Below are 20,177 nucleotides of genomic sequence, written 5' to 3'. Positions count from 1 at the left end.
GATGCAGAAGAGTTCTCGTGGATTTCTGGTAAAGCTTCTCTCTTTCCTTTCGGTTATAAGGTTCTCTCTTTTCCTTTTGGTTCTTTCTTTCTTGCTTCTTGTTTCATGCCTCATTTTTTGGTTCATTTCGAGAGATCTAGGATAATTCTGTAGAGAAGTTTGAAGACTTTTGGTGGAGTTAGGTTTAGTTTTCCAGAAAAAATCAATCATTTTTTCGAAGTTCTGGGTGTTTGGTGGTTGATTTCATGTGCTTTCATTTGAAAAGGTTGAATCTTTGAGTTCTTGGTGGATTTTTCAGAATTTTGTTTGGGATTTCTATCAATCTTGGAAGGTTTTTGAGTTTTTTGTTGGATTTTGGCGTGTAAGGTGTTTGGAGATTTTGGAGGAAAGAAGATAGACTTAAGTTGTTCAATGTCACCATTCAGCTTGTCTTGGTGTGCTTGGTTGAGTTGAGTGGTGCAAGTTGTGCTTGGGTTAAGTGAGAACTTTAGAAACAATGTGGAACAATAGTTTGAGGGTTATCTTTGGTGACAGTGAGTATAGACCGAGCCGAGTAAGGCTTTTCGAACCGAGTAGAGTAAGTTCAATCTAAGTAGGTGTTTGAAGTTGTCATCATTTGGTCAGTTAGGCCAAGTCGAGTGAGGCTAGTCCTTGTGATCAGGTTGGAGTGTTGGGGAATTTACCCAAGTGACAAGCATCGGTTTGGGCGGGCCAAATCGTATGGAGATGGATAATGGTGATGAGTAGGAGATGCCCTTACCATGCTGATGATGATAGAAGACGATGATGTCCTAGTAAGGATACCAAAAGGTGTGACTGTGGCTGCTACTAAGCCAAGTGAAGCTGAGGCGAGTGGCTCTGAGTCTAGTGGGCAAGGGATGAGTGGGGAAGAGTCTGATGGTGAGCTAGATAGTCTTAGGGATGAGCATTCGAGAAATGGAGGTTCAGGAGATGATCCTTAGACAAGTAGAGGTTCAGGAGATGAGTCGAGCTGGTCGGGTGGTGGCATCCTAACCATTGACTATCTTCCCCTCCTCAAACTAGACGATAAGTGGAGAATAAGGGTGGCATACCACATTCCTAACTTAGTGAAGATTAAGATTCCCAAGAGTTACAAGAGGGTCGACTAGGAGGTACTAGGTTGGGTGAGCATATACGACATGTCCTTTTATGATGGTTGAGGCTGCCTATTCCCCAACTGGTCCGGTAGGCTTTGGACCACTTCATGATTGCACCGACTCAACTCATGCCAAATGGGTGGAGGTTGCTAATGGCCCTAAAACTTTTGTTTATCAAGAACCGAGTGAGGTTTGGGATGCATGAACTCCTCTACTCCTACTATCTAAAGGAGCATGACAAGGACAAGGGGAGGTATGCAATCACCTTGAGACATGATCGAATTCACTTGGTGACATGTCTCAGGTTGAGTGATAAGAAATGGAAAGAGTACTTATTCTTCTTGACGGGTGAGGGGATTTTTGGTGAGAGAAGGTAGGGCGACATACCATCCTCCTAGAAAGCCACAGGTGAGTAATTCATTACTTGTCTTTGTGCTTTAATGACTAAGTCTTATGTTCCATGCCTTTTGTAGACCTTTAATTCAACCGAGTCGGGCAAAGTGATGATAGATTTGACACGACCACAAGGGAGGTTCTCGCCATACCTAAGGAAGAGCATGATTGGAGGTTGGTGTTGGAAGAGGCGAACCTAAGGGGGAGTCATTTGTGGATTGAAGTTAAAGCCATCCAGAGAGGTATCCAATTTTCCCCATTAAAGCGTGTAAGAACAACATGCATGCATGAAGAGTGGTGGAAATGGAGAAGAAAGCATGAAAGGATGGATTCAAGAAACGGTTTTTAAACAAAGCATGGAAATGAGATTATACATACTCCTTTGCTTTGGATTAATGAAGATTAGCCTCAAAAGGATGAGACCTCCACACTTTAACACCACCTTGAGAGGATTAGAGAGTGGTCGTGGCTAGGGAGAGAGAGCTTTTAGTTTGTGTTTGAGTGAACAAGTGAAGAATGAACTAAAATGCAACCTTTTACATTTATATATACTTAGGCAATTTTGCAATTATTTATTTTTCATTTCCAAGCCCAATAAAATCTTATTTTATAAAGGGACCCCACGAATTTATTATGCTACCCTTTGAATAATCAATATTATTCAAAGGCCCATGTAAACTAAACTAGTTTACATCAACAACCCATAAATTTACCCTTTTTACCCTTTAACTATTAAAAGGTTATTTTTGTTCATCTCATTAATCTTAACACTTTAAGATATAATAATTAAATATAATTAATTATTGCTTAACCATTTTAACCCTTAAAATATCACAAAATTTTTTCTATATAACTATTACTATAAAAATCCCGTCATTACCCTCGAAAGGTGCTAGCCCTCTTCGGATAATCATTTCTCTCTCTCATCCTTCTCTAACTTCTCAAGGCTATTGGTGTGACCATGTAGGTCCACCGTGGATTAGCCGTGAGCCGGTTCTGGATGAATCCAAAAACCTGTCCGGAGGCCCAACGACTATGGTAAACATCTAGCAATGTGCCATAGTCCCTAAACCACGATGAAGAAATACTTCATCGAACCCATCTTAGATCATACGTACCATGCAGGTAAAGTCCCTCCATTGAGATATCCTAATCGAGTATGGATTCATGGAACGTCAAAATCCTAAACTCGATCTTCTACCGATCGTCGATCATATGTCTAGAACTCGTCATCACAAACTTGCTTTGTATGACTAATAATAGACTCTGGCCAGAGATTCTTGTTTTCCGACATTTATCGATGTTCGTCTAGGAACTCGACTTGATGGATTCAGTGGTACTTCCGATCCTATATTTCTGAGTCAATGGGTCCCTCTTGACTATCGTTCATTTTCGCATATGAACAACGCATGACCAAATAGGCTTTATTATACGAAACATGATTCTCTCGTACTTATACACCGTATGAACCATACGCATCCATATCGGATCCGACACAATGTCTCAGATCAAGGACTACATCGTGCACCGATATAACCAAACGATAAATCATTGACTACATGCTTTTCCAAGTGATTTGTCATTATTCGGTCACGTTCGAAAAACGTTCACCAACCGTTATCCATACCAATGCCCCAGTGACATGACTATCATCGTCATCCGTGCTTATATCAACTCATGATCCTTTTAGAAGCATCCGATATGCCTACTATGCAATATAGTTGCCCAAATTATATTGCTTCCGTAGGGAACCTTTTCGATAATTCATTTACCGATTAAATGAATCATTTAGACATTCATATACATACTTTATTTTAAATGCATGACTGAATAAAAGAACAATTATTATATATATAATTGAAGAACTCTTTCTTCCATTATTTATGATATATATAGATACAAGACAAATGCTCTGAAATCGCAACATGATGTTTCTAGGCATACACTAATATACCTAACAACTCCCACTTGCACTAAAGCCATTCGATGTTGTATCTCATACCCTATTCTCAAGAATGGTCCAATTGCTTCATGTCATCACCTTAGTCAGTGGATCAGCTACATTTTCTGCTGAAGGATTCTTCAGAATCATAATCTCTCCAGCTCCAACGAATTCTCTCAAAATGTGATACTTCCGCTGAATGTGTTGTGATTTTTGGTGTGCCCTTGTTCCTTTGCCTATGCAATAGCTCCAGTATTGTCACAGAACATGCTTATCGGGTAAGCCTGTTCGAAACCACACCAAGTTTAATTACAAACTTTTGCATCCAAACAGCCTCCTTTGTTGCTTTCGAAGCAGCAATGATTCAGCTTCTGTAGTGGACTCAGCTTGGGTTGTTTGTTTGGAACTTTTCCACTAACAGCACCTCCATTACATATAAAAATGTACCCTGCGTAGACTTTCTATCATCAATATCTGATTAGAAATCAGAATCTGGGTATCCTTGAATGTTTAACTCGGAACATCCATAGCTCAGAACTAGATCCTTAGTTCTTCCTCATATACTTAAGGATCGATTTCACAACTGCCCAATGTTTCTCCCCTAGTTTTGATTGATATCTACTCGTACACTTATACATAAGCTAATCAGGTCTTGTACATAGCATTGCGTACATTAAGCTACCTAGGACAGATGCATAGGCACATTACGCATCCGTGCCGCTCTTCATCGGTCTTTGGACCCATCTCTTTAGAAAGATAAAGACCGTGAGTGAAGGGCAAGAGACCTCTCTTAGAGTTCTCCATGCTAAATCTTTTTAGCATTTTCTCTATGTACAATTTCTGGGATAATCCAGTTACCCTTTTCGTTCTATCTCTATAGACATGAATGCCAAGGACATAGGTCGCTTCTCCTAAGTCTTTTATCGAGAAGGTTTTGTGACAACCAAACCTTAACCTCTGTCATCATGCCTATATCATTTCCCATCAAAAGTATGTCATCTACTATAATATGAGAAACATGATGGCATGATCTTAAACCCATTTGTATACACAGGGCCCATCCGATTCTTGACAAAACCAAACGATTTGATTATGCCGTCAAATCGAATGTTCCAAGCTTTTTGAAGTTTGCTTCATCCATAAATGGATCGATGCAATTTGCATACCTTATGTCTTTCAACAGAGGATACAAAACTATTGGTGTTTCCATATAGATGTTTTCCTCAATAAACCCATTGAGGAAAGCTGTTTTGATATCCATCTGCCAAATTTCATAATCATGGTATGCTGCGATGGCTAGCATTATGTGGATGGATTTAATCATTGCTACAGGCGAGAAGGTTTCCTCATAATCCAATCCTTGTTCTGAGTATAACCTTTCACTACCAATTGAGCTTTGAAGGTCTCTACCTCCCCATTCTTGCCAACTTTTCTCTTGTGGCCCCTTACAACCTATAGGAACTATTCCCTCTGGTGTCCACAAGCGACCATACTTGATTGGCTATCGTTTCCAGCCATTTTCCTGAATCTCTATTTAGTATTGCTTCTTCGTAGCTTCTAGGATCATCACCATGATCATCTACTCCACTAAGTAAGATTCAAAATCTTGCTCATGCAGGAACCCATATCTCTCTGAGGTTTTGTATTCTAGAAGACTTTCGTACTGGAACCATATATCTGATACTGAGGTTCGCTGAATGACGTTCCATCTTTAGCAATCTCGGTTCTTGGCTTTCGAACTCTTCCTTGAGTTCAATATTTCTTCCAACACCGCCTTCCTCCAAGAACTCGTTCTCGAGGAAGTATGCATTTCTACTGATCTAAACTCTTGATCACTTAGAAGTAAAAGTAATATCCTAAACTATCTTTAGGATATCCAATGAACCGACCCTTATCGGATTTAACATCCAACTTATCAGATTTAACCAATTTAACATAACTGGGCAGCCCCAAATCTTCATGTAGTTTCAGACTTGGACGTTTTCCATACCATATCTCATACGGTGTTTTCTGGAATTTTTTTAGACGGACCCTATTAAGGATGTGCACAGTGGTCTGGAGCGTACCCCCACAGTGACATTGGTAAGTCTTTAAAACTTACCATCGATCGTACCATATCTAAATGTATGATTTCTCTTTTCAGACACTCCATTAACTGGGGTGTATAAGGAGGAGTCAATTGTGAGATGATTCCATTTCCTTTAAGAACTCTTAAACCTCTGTACTTAAGTATTCACCCCCACATCTGATCGTATGTATTTAATACTCTTTCCAGTTTAATTTTCTACTTTATTCTTGAATTCTCTGAACTTTTCAAACATTCTGATTTGTATTTCATTAATACAAATAACCCATATCGTGACATATCATCTGTAAGGTAATGAAGTATTCAAATCCTACCCTGGCTAAAGTACTAATGTTCCACACCTTTGTATGTATGAGTTCTAAAAGTTCTTTAGCTCGCTCTCCTTTACTCTTAAAGGGAGACTTGGTCATCTTTCTTTGAGACATGATTCACAGAGAGGTTCAGAACCCAATTTTAGGATCCCACTTTCTCCAAGTTGTACTAATCTTCTTTCTCTTATATGACCCAATCTATTATGCCATAGAATTTTAGATTTGATTCAGGTCGAGTTCTTTATTAGAAATGGTATTGATGGCATAGTCTTCAATTCTAAGACATACAAACCATTGTATTCACAGCTTACCAACAAAACATTTCCAAAATGTATGAACTTCATTTCCATTAAACAGTACATAATAACCGCTTTACACAAAGCAGAAATAGAAATGATGTTTCTAGTGGCTTTTTCAAAGTATAATACTTTAACAAATTCAAAACATGTCTGAAGGTAGTCTTAGTGGCAAGTCCCCATGGCCTCGGCTGCAACTCGTGCCCCATTTGCCTTCCTCAAATGATCTTGCCCTTTGTCACCTCGACTATTCTGAAGTACCTGCAAAGACATACAAACATGAGATGTTGCTGCTGATCTAAATACCGGAATGACTATCTTGAATTAACGCTTAATCATATTCACATATAAGACATTGGTTCGTACCTGCTTTTCCTTTGCCTTCTTTATACTGTTTAGGTATGAGGACAGTTCCTCTTCCAGTGTCCATCTCCTCCATAGTGGAAACATTTTCCTTTTGTATTGGCTTTCTCTGCCTTCGCCGCTGGCTTCTTGAAGCTTTTATTCTGGGTCCAACTTTTCGACCCTCTTTGGTAGCATTTTGCTTTTATTGGCCCTGCTAGTGGAGGCGGCAAAGACATCCTCATGTCCTTTCCCTTTCACTTCTGTTTGTGAAATTCTTTAAGCTCATTAGCAGTTCTGAGAGGTTTCTCTCAATCCTATTGGATTGTAGTTAGTTATAAACTGTTTATAACTTGGAGGAAGGGATTGTAGAATCAAATTCACTTTAAGGCGGTTTGGCATGACCACCCCATATCCATCCAGTCGATCTAATCCATTGATCATTTAAGAGTATGATCAACTGGAGGTCCCCCTTCCCTTAACTTCATGCTAAAGAGGGACGCACACATCATATCAACCACTCTTGGATTTTCGCTATACAACTCTTGTAGAGCTATGAGGATATCATAAGCATTTGAAACCTCTTCATGCTTAGTTGAAGTTCTCTATTCATCGATGCTAGCATGTTTTTTGGCCCTCATGCTATCCTCTCTCCACTTTTCAAGAGCATCAAGCTCAGCTTGTGGAGCATCCGGTCCAATATCAAGTGAAGAGTGCTTCCAAGACATAGGCAATTCTTTCAAAATCTAGAACAATTCTAAGATTCTTAGCCAATCTTTTAGGTTGGGTCCGGTTAACATGTATTATCCATTATCCTTAGGAGAACATTGTTGGCCATTTTTCAATATTTATTACAAAAATGAAATTGCAAAGAAAGTATTTTATTAGTGTCTTGCAATCTTTTAAACCTTTTAATGCATATCAAATTAGCTCCCACTGTTTTATTCGAGTCCTACACTCCCTTAAATAGGATCTGGAAATTTTCGTTGGATTAAATTTCTTAGTGGGGAATCAATTTCTTATTAATTCATTAACCTCATATAATAAAATTCTGGTTAATTAAGTCTAATAAGTAGGAAACTATTTTCCTTTTATATCACTATATAGGTTGATTCATATTCCTTGTCCTACTTCGGATCCCCTCACATAATAGAATTCTTGGTACCCTAGGCTAGTTAAATCCAACCATTGTGCTTTTTTAGGATAGCATTTTCATCATGTCCTCACATAATAGAATTCTTGGTCAAGTGAAATATCCATCCAAGAACAAGATCAACTTAATTCTATGAATAAAGATTATATCCCTCACATATAGAAATCTGGGATATTAAAATTTATATCAAAGATTTAGTTATCCCACAATGGGAGCCTTGGATTTAATAATTTTAAATTGGGGAGATTTAGGTTTAACCTTAGTTAATTCATTTTTAGCATGCCATGTTTAATTAACCATTCATACATATCACATATATGCATATATTAAAGCATGTGGGTTGACCATAGGCTTTTCAAAAACACATCCTAAAGGCAAACTATTTACCCTAATACTATATCTTCGATTGGATCTCATCCGGATGCTCTTCGGTTCCCGTCTAGCCGATTCAATTAAAATTGGATCTTAGGCACGCAGGCCCGATTAAAATAAATAATAAAATTAATTATTACAGCCTTTAATAAAAGAATATTACAAACACTTTTAAATATTTTGAAAACCAAACGGCGCCCATGATCACTCTCTAATCAATATTCATCTCACATAAATAAATATAAACATTCATACCAATATAATAACCAATATTTAAAGGCATGAATATAACAATTATTTAAAGTGTATATATATAGATATTATAATTATGCATGTGGTAATTTATTATAACTTTAGGCCATGCAACAATTACACATTTCATAGGAATCATTACACAAACACTTTTGTCATATTCCACCCAAGATATATTATTTACTATTATCATCATTTCATCTTTCATAAAAGTCATTCATGCATGATAACTGGATATATTACTCCAAGAGTAATCATTCTATGACACAAGTTACTTTAACTAAAGTAATACTTTTTATGACACATGTCTTCTCAAAGACAATCATTCATCTTGCTCATCATTTTTTTGAAACCATTCAAACAACCAATATTATATTTCAAAAATATAATAATTTATGCCATGCAATGATGCATTATAAGATAATTTAATCAAATTAAACACCCTACATTAAAATTACCACCATCATACATACATATATCACAATTCTCATATGAATTAATAATCCATAACTTATGCTAACATCAAATTCCACCACTAAATACTTGCAACATTTGCATACACTTCATGCAAAATATCCTTTAATCAAATTAAAGATAACACATTTATATGTCAAAGCATAAACCTTTTAATCAAGTAATGGAAATGAACTGCATGAACATTTTTCTAAATGAATCATCATGCACATTTCCTAAACATCATTCATCATACATGAATGAAATGACTATCTTATGGCAAAACTAGTCATGCCGAAAATGACATATATGCATGCTGTAGTTCTCAACACATCTCATGCAATATCATCATCCAAACATGCTTTACATCATATTCTAACATACCCAAACATATTAGCAAGAAGAAAAAACATGTTTTCCCAAAACAAAGAGATGGCCGAGACATACACATGCATCAAACAGCTTATTACATCAAACAACTTATTCAATACAGCATGCTCATTATAACCATTATCATCATTCAAAACATATAAATGAGAGAGAAAAATGAACAGCTCCTCTGTCTATGATAGCCGAGACATGCATGTAAAGTCTACATGAAAAAATCATTTTTGAACCATATCACTAACATGCAAACTCAACCAAATTTGATGAACATATGAACACATGGAAAATGTCATTTTAGCTTATAAATTCGACATGCAAGGAGCTTTTAGCTCTGATACCATTTGAAAGACCAGCATGCATGCGGAAGAGTGGTGGAATGGAGAAGAAAGCATGAAAGGATGGATTAAAAAAAAAAAAAAAAAAACTTTTTTCATACAAAGCTTGGATATGAGATTATACCTACTCCTTTGCTTTGGATTGATGAAGATTAGCTTCAAAAGGATGAAACCTCCACACTTTAACACCACCTTGAGAGGATTAGAGAGTGGCCTTGGCTAGGGAGAGAGAGCTTTTAGTTTGTGTTTGAGTGAACAAGTGAATAATGAACAAAAATGCAACCTTTTGCACTTATATATACTTGGGCTATTTTGCAATTATTTATTTTTCACTTCCAAGCCCAATAAAATCTTATTTTATAAAGGGACCCCACGAATTTAATATGCTACCCTTTGAATAATCAATATTATTCAAGGGCCCATGTAAACTAAACTAGTTTACATTAACAACCCATAAATTTACCCTTTTTACCCTTTAACTATTAAAAGGTTATTTTTGTTCATCTCATTAATCTTAACACTTTAAGATATAATAATTAAATATAATTAATTATTGCTTGACCATTTTAACCCTTAAAATGTCACAAAATTTTTTCTATGTAACTATTACTATGGAAATCCCGTCATTACCCTCGGAAGGTGCTAGCCCTCTTTAGATAATCATTTCTCTCTCTCATCCTTCTCTAACTTCTCAAGGCTATTGGTGTGACCATGTAGGTCCACCGTGGATTAGCCGTGAGCTGGTGCTGGATGAATCCGAAATCCTGTCCGGAGGCCCAACGACTATGGTAAACATCTAGCAATGTGTCATAGTCCCTAAACCACGATGAAGAAATACTTCATCGAACCCATTTCAGATCATATGTACCATGCAGGTAAAGTCCCTCCATTGAGATATCCTGATCGAGCATGGATTCATGGAATGTCAAAATCCTAAACTCGATCTTCTACCGAATCGTCGATCAATATGTCTGTAACTCGTCATCACAAACTTGCTTTTGTATGACTAATAATATACTCTGGCCAGAGATTCTGATTTTCGACATTTATCGACGTTCATCTAGGAACTCGAATCTGGATGGAGTCAGCGGTACTCCCGATCCTATATTTCTGAGTCAATGGATCCTTTCTTGACCATCGTTCGTTTCCACATATGAACAACGCATGATCAAATAGGCTTTATTATACAAAACATGATTAGTCTCGTACTTATACACCATAGAACCATACGCATCCGTATCAGATCCAACTACAATGTCTCAGGTCAAAGGACTGCATCGTGCACTGATATGACCAAACGATAAATCATTGACTACATGCTTTTCCAAGTGATTTGTCGTTATTCGGTCACGTTCGAAAAACAATTCACCAACTGCTAATCCATACCAATGCCCCAGTGACATGACTATCATCGTCATCCGTACTTATATCAACTCATTATATCTTTCGGAAGCATTCGATATGCCTATTGTGTAATATAGTTGCCCAAATTATATTGCTTCCGTAAGGAACCTTTTTCGATAATTCATTTACCGATTAAATGAATCATTTAGACAATTCATATACATACTTTATTTTAAATGTATGACTAAATAAAGGAAGCATTTATATATATGAATTGAAGAACTTTTTCTTCTATTATTTGTGATATATAGATACAAGACAAAATGCTCTGAAACTGACAACACGAATGGTTTCTAGGGCATACACTAATATACACTAACAAACTGGTGTTCACCTTGGATACATATGTATCCTCTTCTCCTGCGCCACTATGGACTTCCTTAGATACAGACTGCTCGTGAATGCCTGCACAACAAAACATTGTCATCAGTACAATTGTGATTAACAAAATAAAATAAAACTCCTGCCCTACCTGAAAAGCGTGGGATACCCCCCAATTAGCGGCCGCGACCCCCCCCCCCCCCCCCCCCCCCGTTCAGGGATTTCTTCGCCTCCCCCATGGCTCGAACCCATACCCAAGGGGCCAAAGGCAAATGGGAAACAACAGGAGCAACATAACCCGAGGAACACCAAAAAGCGACCCACATGACTAAAGCCATTTCGTCTATTGGCCTATACAAATCGACATTTGAGTCCAATTTCCCTTCCCCACTTCCTCCCCCTTCCTCCATTTTTACATCCCCGCTTCCTTCNACAAATCGACATTTGAGTCCAATTTCCCTTCCCCACTTCCTCCCCCTTCCTCCATTTTTACATCCCCGCTTCCTTCGCCTCCCCCCCCCCCCCCCCCCCTTATCTAGTTCAAACGGGTCTCGTCTGCCGGGAACAGGAAGGAGTCAGCCAATTTTCTCATAGAAGCTGCGTCAGAGTAGTCGACGCGGAAGCCGAAATATGGAAGGTGATCATCTCAGTCTCTTCATCCAAGATCGCTGTCTGGGATGACCCTGCTCCGGCAGTGGGTTGATGGGTAGGCAGTGTCACCACTACATCCTCCGCTCTCATATCCTCTTTGGCCGAGGATTCCCTCCTCCTTTTCTCCTGACACCGAGCGATGGACTCACTCGCACTGGGGACAGTCAGCTTCTTCATCAGTGTCTCTGCAAGTGCAAACTCTCCAACGATTAGTGGGTTCAGCCTGAACTCACTATAAATGGTATGATTGTTGTACCGAGTCAGAAGCACATCCCAAGTCTGCTTCAACGAAGGGAAAGGAATACCTCGCTGAATCACCTCTACTCCGGCCCAGAGATGGCTGGTCCTGAGGTTGGCCTCTGCCAATACTACTCGTCAATCCCTCTACGCCTTCGAAATGGCTAGAACCTTTTGGGTCTGCACGTCCAAACCGTCTCTGCTCTGCCCAGCCCGATTGTACTCAAGCTCTGCAAGCAAAAAACACAATAAGATTTAGTAATCAAAGTGCAAAAAAAGACAGAGGTTCTCACCAGTGGCTCACCAACTACTCAGGATATCGCCCTGGCCTCTCTCCCAAAAGACAGCCTGACCCCGCACAAAGAAGTACCGATCCTTCCAGTTCTTGTCACTGGACTGGAGGTTGATCACCAGATGAGACCGATCATGCCTGAGGTTGATCAGATATTGACCCTTCTATTTATCGTTCTCCTTTAGAAAATACGAGTACAACAGCTTGTGCAGCCCAAACATCACCTGGTTCCGCACACAAAAGTCTTCCAACGCCATAAGCAACCTCCAACCGTTCGGCATGATCTGCGATGGGGCAATCATAAATGATTCAACACCTCTCAGACAAGGTGAGGAATAGGCAACCTCAGCCCATCGTGAAACCACTTCTCATAAACACTAACACAGTCTTTTGCCTCCCAATCAACCCGCTTGTATGACCGTGGTGACCGGATCTCAACAGAACCCGGAATGTGATACATAGTCCGGATTCGCCACACGTCGCTATCCTTAAGCACGAGCGGATAGTCCCTGGCCAAGATCGCACTACCCTGTTGGCTTGGCTCCTCCTCAGAGCTGTTACTGGACGAGGGTGAACTACCAACACCTTTGGAGTTTTCCCACTTTCCCTATGCCTGCCCGAACCACTCAGACTAGCAGCACTCGTCCCGAGGGCAACTACACTAACACCGGTCGGTACACCCATCGGAACGCCCCCCCTAGGCATCATCACTATGGTGGGAGCACGTTCATAATTGTTCCCAACATCCGCCCTAGCCCCGCTCAATCCACCCGACTTTGAGTCTGACATGCGAACCTATTCATCCAACCCGACCGATTGATTCAATCCTAAGATCAAACTCCAAAAACCTAAGTGTCGAGACACCACTCGCCTTGCGCTACCGACCGAACGACGATGCAAGAACACCTCCAAACTATTGCTCGCCCCCTAATGCCTGATGACCTACCCTCGTTAACACAACTTGTCAACCTTCACCACCCAAGCTAAAACTCAGGTCGATCCTCCCAACCGACCGACCGAGCAAGCCCTATACCCAGCACAGACTTGACCCGTTCACCCCGAGCGACTAACCTATGAATGAGCCCACTCGCCTCGAAACACCGATCGACCCTTTCAGATAGGATGACCCCTCGATACTCAATCAGATGGACCGGACAACCAACCTAAGCCACTTAAAACTTCCTTACAACCTTGTTCTAGCCTGCCACTCGATTCGGTCAGGCAGACCGACCGAGCCAATATGCTACGTAATCTGATGTCTTCCCTATCCTGTCCAAAAAAACCCGAAAAACACCAAAAATCGGGCAACTCGCTGGAAATCCACCAGAAATCCCAGAATCCACACCTTTTCTAAAAAATCAAAACTCCAGTACATGAGATCCCTCAAACTTCACGAAATCAAACCAAATCTCCTAGAAACTCAACACAAACGAAGCAGAAAAAGCAAAACAAACCAAATCTTCCAAAAAACACAACTCAACCTCTTCAGAAAACAACGCACAAACACAAAGAAAACAGAAGAAGCAAAGGAGGAAAAAAATTTTACTGTGAAAATGGCCCAATCTCGAAATCTCCTTCGAAGTAGTGACAAAAACCCAAGTTTCAGAGAAAAGGAAAAACGCGAAGGGAAGAAAAACGGCTAGATGAAACGAACAGTCGCGAGCCAGACATTTATCAGCAAAAGCTGTCAAGTGACACGTGTCACCACACGATTGGGCATTGAAAGTCACGAGTGTTTTAATTTTCCTGCCCAAGTTCAGAGGGCATCCCAGCCGTACACATGTCAAATTCATGCCAGCTATACTCAATCCCCGAGATGTAACCATTCATTCGAGTTGCCCTACCAACTGGGATTGACATTACCGTGCCTAGCCACCTAGCTCTGGTTAACCAGGATCACACCAAACATCGGTTAAGCATAAGCTTCACCACTTGGTCACCTCTACCGGATGAACGACTATGCTGGATAGTTCGCTCAGACTTGACCAATCCCCAAAGCACTATAACCAAGTAGGGACTAATGTAACCCACTCGGCTGGCGGCACCAGCTAAACGCACCTTCATGACTCATTCAATCACCCATTTGGCCACACCGAACGAACGGACCTTTAGCAGATCAATCTCCATTTCTGTATCTGGTCACACCTCGAGCCATTGAGTGTGCACTGGACTATTCGCCCATTCGGCCCCAAACACCGATCGACTGGATCCCACTGGACTGATCAAGCCCCCCGACTCGGATAAGGGCACTGAGCACAACCACGAGTTGCCCCCGTCCGACCGAACAATTATACCGAAGAACCGACCCAACTACGGCCTCAGCCATGCGACTAATCGGTCGACCACAAAGGCCGACCTAATGCCCCTCAGGCGATGCCTACTCTCAAAGTTAAGCACTCCTTAACTCAGAGAGTGGGGGGCAAATTGTTAGAGCCAAAAATCGTCCTTGGCCCAAATAGGGAAACGAGACTGACAATGAGGAAAAGACCAGGCCCAATCCCGATGAGGCCCAATCTAAAACTCACCAGATTAGGCCCATTTGATACGAGGTACAGTCGGCCCAAATGTCCGGACACAAGTCTCCTAGTCCCAGTTCACTTCCTGAATCTATGAACGAATTCAGAGCCCACGGTCATCTACAGATCACATTCCTATTCGAACACCGGTAAAGTAGCCCAATACAACCCCAACTCCTCCAAGGTCCGTGTCAGAGTCATACTTGGACTCCCTTTCACGCAAGGATAAGCGGATCAAAGGATATATCCCTGAAGGAAACGGATTACGGGAACTCCCAATTCCACGAGGAGTGGGAGACCAGACGATCACTATTTAAACAGAGGTCATCCTTCTCACAAGGCATATTACACTATACCTACAGACCTCGGAGTTCTAGCTAGAGAACTTCACACCACAGCCGTAGTCATAGTCCCCGACTAGACTTCTGGTAACCTTTCTACTCCCTAGCCCTCACTAAATCAGCATTTCAGCCTTGCTGACTTGAGCGTCGGAGTGCCTACGGCAAACACAACCCTGGTGTTTTCCGTCGCTTCACGTTTATTTCTCTACGTGTGCAGGTACAACTGATCGCTAGTGACCTCAACCTCACGGGATCACACCCCTCTTTCCGTATAGGTAGATTTTTACGTCTACAAAGACCAATATACAAAAAGAATCAAATTGTATGATATGGTTTGATAGTTAATTATATAATAAATCAATATGTTTATACATATTTGGAATGCATGTTTTCCTCTAATCTATTTCAACAATTTAATATAATTTGTGATTCTTTTTTGTTTAGTGGATCTCTATCATCTATATCTTTTCATTAAATTAAGATAGTCAACTAGTGAATCCCGTTTATCAATTTAAGAATTAGAATCTTCTAACTTTTCCATTATACAATTTCGTCCCAAACACCAGACACCTGCCAATAGAGATAGATATTAATTTGGGAAACTGATAAATAATTCGATTAGCAATTTATTTATTCAGGGATTTGATTTGGTTAAAGCTAATTAATTAATCTTTTACCTTGTCTATTACTCTATTTTATATTTAATTTTATAACTATCGTGAGTACGAATAGACACAGATCGTGTAATTATTCATATACCAAATTAATAGAATTAAATATTTCACATCCTCAATACCAATAATTAACCTAAATAATAAATAAATAAATAATATTTCCTGTAACAAACGTTGATGTCAAAAGGATAAAATTGCTTTTGGATAACATAGTGGTTCGATAGGGACTCTTGATTATATTACTTAAGAGATTCTGAGTTCGAGTCCCTCCTAAATTACTAATAAAAGTAGCTATTGAAGCTCTCCCAAAAGATTAATTGAGGCGCGCTTAAGTTAACCCAGACACCCCGTTCATATAAAAAAAAAAAAAAAAATTGTCAAAATGATACACTTTCTCCATGATTGAAAAGTTGCATAACCAACGTCGGATATAAAACCAATAGCTGATGGAATCAAACAACAATTATTTCTTGGCATTACATAATCAAACCAAACTTTCGCGGAAAATTATTTCATTATGCATCAAATTCAGATTAAACAAAATGATGAATTCAGCTTATCATATTGGTAACAGCAAATCCAATGTCACTATAAATCGTCACATAATTATTTCTAGTCCTAATCGAATCCACATCATGAGATTGAAACCCTCCAGATTTCAGCTTCTCTCCACAATAATATGCACCATCAGAAGCAAATTTTGCGTCATAATTTGCCGTCAAAGGATCATCATCCACTTCGTTCAAAGCACTTCTGAATGACAAAAGCACAACGCTTTGATACTGCAAAACGCAGTACTCGAGGGCCGATTTCAATCCGGGCGAAGAGCCTTCATTCTTCGCCATCTCGTCGATGTACTTTTCGCTGCTTGTGGAATTAGATACAGCCAACTTTAGCGCGATCTTCGCCAGGGCTTTTGCGTCCGTCGCGGACGAGGATTTTGGGTCCAACGCGAGAGCGGCTACACAGTCGTTGTAACTACAAAGGGTGGTTGTTTTGCAAACCTTATTGACTAAACTGGATGGAGCGTCGTTGTTCGTTGCCGGGAGGGCGGTGGCCGGCGAAGGGGAGTGAAGAAGTAAGAAGAAAGAAATGGATAATAGTTGTGTTATGATGGTCAATGGAGGAGAATTGCGATGGGAAGCCATTGAAGTTTTTAGGAATGGAAATGAAGAATTGAATTTTTGGGTGCATGCATGGTTAATTGTAGCTGTTGCTTGAGTTTAAAGGGGTAAGGGATTTTTTATTTTAAAGGGGAGAATCAGTGGCTGAAAAAAGAAATATACAAGTAATAAAGTTTTGGGTTGTATTTGGAAGGTTTCAAGAACATGCTATGTAATGTTATTATGAATTAATAACGAAGGACCATAATTTTCCTATTTTTAATTACAAAATATCTTCTTATAATCTAGATAAACATCAATGTATTGATAATTACATATTAAAAATATGACAAACAGATAACTTTCAACTATTAATAAATTAAAATGTATTGAGCCCTTGGATTGGGTCCTATATTCTTTTATGAAAGTCAATCCAAAGGATAAACTAAACACAAAAAATTTTAAGAAAGTCTTTTTGCCTCTCGGGCAAAATGGCAAAGAGATGAGGAACATGTTAAATGAATTCTTGAATTTAATAAGCCCATATCTTTTAAAAGAATAGTCTGGCAATATGCAAGGTGAACTACATAGAGATAATTACTTTTGGGTGATCGAGTGATTCGATGAGACTCTTAGGTGTATTACTCAAAAGATCTTGAATTCGAATCACTCCTCAATTGCTAATAGAGATAGCCACTGAAACTCATACCCAATCTATAATTCCAAGATCTCGAGTTTCTCATCGATTGCTAATAGGGATAGCCACTGAAGCTCTTATGCGACCGATAGATCCAGAGTCATAAAAGATTAGTTAAAGTGCGGATAAGCTAGCTTGGACACCCCCGATCATAAAAAATAAAAATAAAAGAACTACATATAGATTGCAACTCCCATAACCTAAAAAAAAAAGTTCATAGAGATTGCAACTCCCATAACCTCTTAGCCATTGTGGGAAGGACCATTGTTATCTCTACTGCGAATGTCTTTATACATTTTTTTTAATGATTACGACGTTGGGAAATCTTTAGTACATTTTCACCAATATCTAAATCATCTTCTTTGACGGAAGTTCGGAAGTTGTTCTTCAAAGCAGGGTTGAAGCCAGAATGTAATACTCAATCTATGACAGGGACAGAAAGTAATTAGGAAGTTACAATTATAGGGGTTAAAGTGCTAACATTCAAAAACTAAGGGTGGCAAGGAAAATCAAATTAACTGGGGATATATTGATATTTTTCTATATGAATTTTAAAAATAAAAAAAAATTGTGGGACTAGGGTAAACGTAACTCCTCCCGCTTTTAAAGTTTTATATAATGAGTTTGTATATATAATATTATTTTAATGTTTTTTCTTCAATGTTAATAGCCCGTTATTCATATTATAAATACATACAACTTGAAAGTTTTATATAATGAGTTTGCTTACATAACATTACTCTAATGTTTTTTTTCAATGTTAATAGCCAGTTATTCGTATATAAACAAGCCGCGATAAGGAATCAAAGGAACAAAAACTTCCTGGTAATATAAATTACTAAACTTTGAAAGACAAAGACAAATATTCTATTATGCATCAACAACTTAAACATATTAATAATCAACTAGGCTTATCATATTATTAATAGTGAATCAATTTATCATGTTTACTTTGCAAGGATGATTTGTCATTTATTCAATGGTTCTTGGGAATGAAATAGGTGACTGTATATTTAGCTATTAAATCACTAAAATACCCTTTTGCATCTTAAGTGGATAATGATGTCCGTGCGTCTTTTTTTTTTTTTTTTTTTAAATCGAATTTCTGTTTACTAGTGTCAATAAACACTAAATGATGAAAATTTACAATTTTCAATAGACGATATTATATATGAATTTTTTTTCTTCTAAATAATTAAGGTGATCCAAATTAAAAAAGAAAAATGCTAATATTAGAGAATATTCCGATCAGAATAAATACCCACCCGACATAATGGCAACACATCAAGTATTATTATATCGGTTGATCTGTAAGATATGTTAAACATCATATTGGTATTAATATCTACCAATAAATTTCACATTCAAATTTCATGATGTACTGTTCAATATATGACGAGTCTCATACATAACTGCTATGTACATGCATTTGATATATTATTATTAGTTATTTTTGTTCTTTAATTTTAGCATCAATCTTGCAAAATAGCAACCAATATTAATAAATCAATCAATCATATATTCATATGAATCACTTAAACACATATGCATCAATAATAAATCAATCATTAGGCTTTACATTCAAAACCTAAAAAGAAATTAAACAAGAACAGCAAACTATCTTGGCTTATTTTACCCTTCACAAAAATATATAAATAAACAAATTGATGAAGATAATGAAAAGGTTTATTCATTAGACTGATCATTAGGAGGAGATTCTTGCGCAATAATCTCTGTAATCGCCATTGAAATCCTATAAAAGGATGTCAACTATTGGTTCAAACCAATATTTCTGGAACTTTAATCCTAGCAGAAGCCATTGCTTTTTCACAGTTCTCATATTCAGCTCCCGCCAGGGCTGCATCATAGCTAGCTGTCTGAGGATCTTTGAGTTCTTGGGACAAAACTTTGAACTCTGCAACCGCCACGTTATATTCATCCAAGCAACCTTGAACAACTTTCTTCAATTCAAGTTGATCTTGTACGTTCCTTAACAAAACCCTAATTTGTTTGCGACAATCACCGTGTCGATCTGGCAGGTAGCCACATAGTGGCTTGTAGGTTCAATTGAACCCATTGAATTTTTCAAAAATTTTAAAATAGTATTAATAGTTTATAGATTTTACAATTTTAACCTCACTTAATTTTATGTTAACCCCACAAAATAAATTATTAATTAAAACTTTTTAAACTTTTCTTTTTTCTTTATTTCCTCTATTTTGCTCTCATATTATATTTTTCTTTTGGTTGGATACTCAAGAAAGGCTACTCCTTTGGATTACAAGATAAGATGATACTAATTTTATTTTTATTTTTTTTACTTAAAATTAATTCTTTTCTTTTAGTTTTCTTAATTGATGAAAGCACATGAGTTATGAGTTTTTATTGAGTTTAATAAATAAGTTTGAAATGATTCATAGATTTTGATGTGGGTTTTGATTTAATCTTGTTTATGTTGAGGTATAGGTTAATTAATTATTGTTTTAAGTTGGGTTTGATAA

The 20,177-nt window shown here is 38.3% G+C and overlaps 1 protein-coding gene across 1 annotated transcript; it reads right to left on the bottom strand.

Moving 5' to 3' along the window:
- Positions 1–16,427: 16,427 nt before the first annotated feature.
- Positions 16,428–17,024, bottom strand: LOC116146466. Its single transcript, XM_031431869.1, has one exon. It carries the CDS (start codon positions 17,022–17,024, stop codon positions 16,428–16,430), a length of 597 nt encoding a protein of 198 aa, XP_031287729.1.
- Positions 17,025–20,177: the final 3,153 nt, after the last annotated feature.

Source organism: Pistacia vera, unplaced genomic scaffold (assembly GCF_008641045.1).
Source record: "Pistacia vera cultivar Batoury unplaced genomic scaffold, PisVer_v2 Contig115, whole genome shotgun sequence".
NCBI lineage: Eukaryota > Viridiplantae > Streptophyta > Magnoliopsida > Sapindales > Anacardiaceae > Pistacia > Pistacia vera.
Note: the sequence above shows the minus strand (reverse complement) of the source record. Positions and strands in the feature narration are given on the sequence as shown.

What these genes read in the sequence shown, in the direction of transcription:
- LOC116146466 (XM_031431869.1), bottom strand. Translation starts at nt 17,024, where the DNA reads ATGGCTTCCCATCGCAATTCTCCTCCATTGACCATCATAACACAACTA.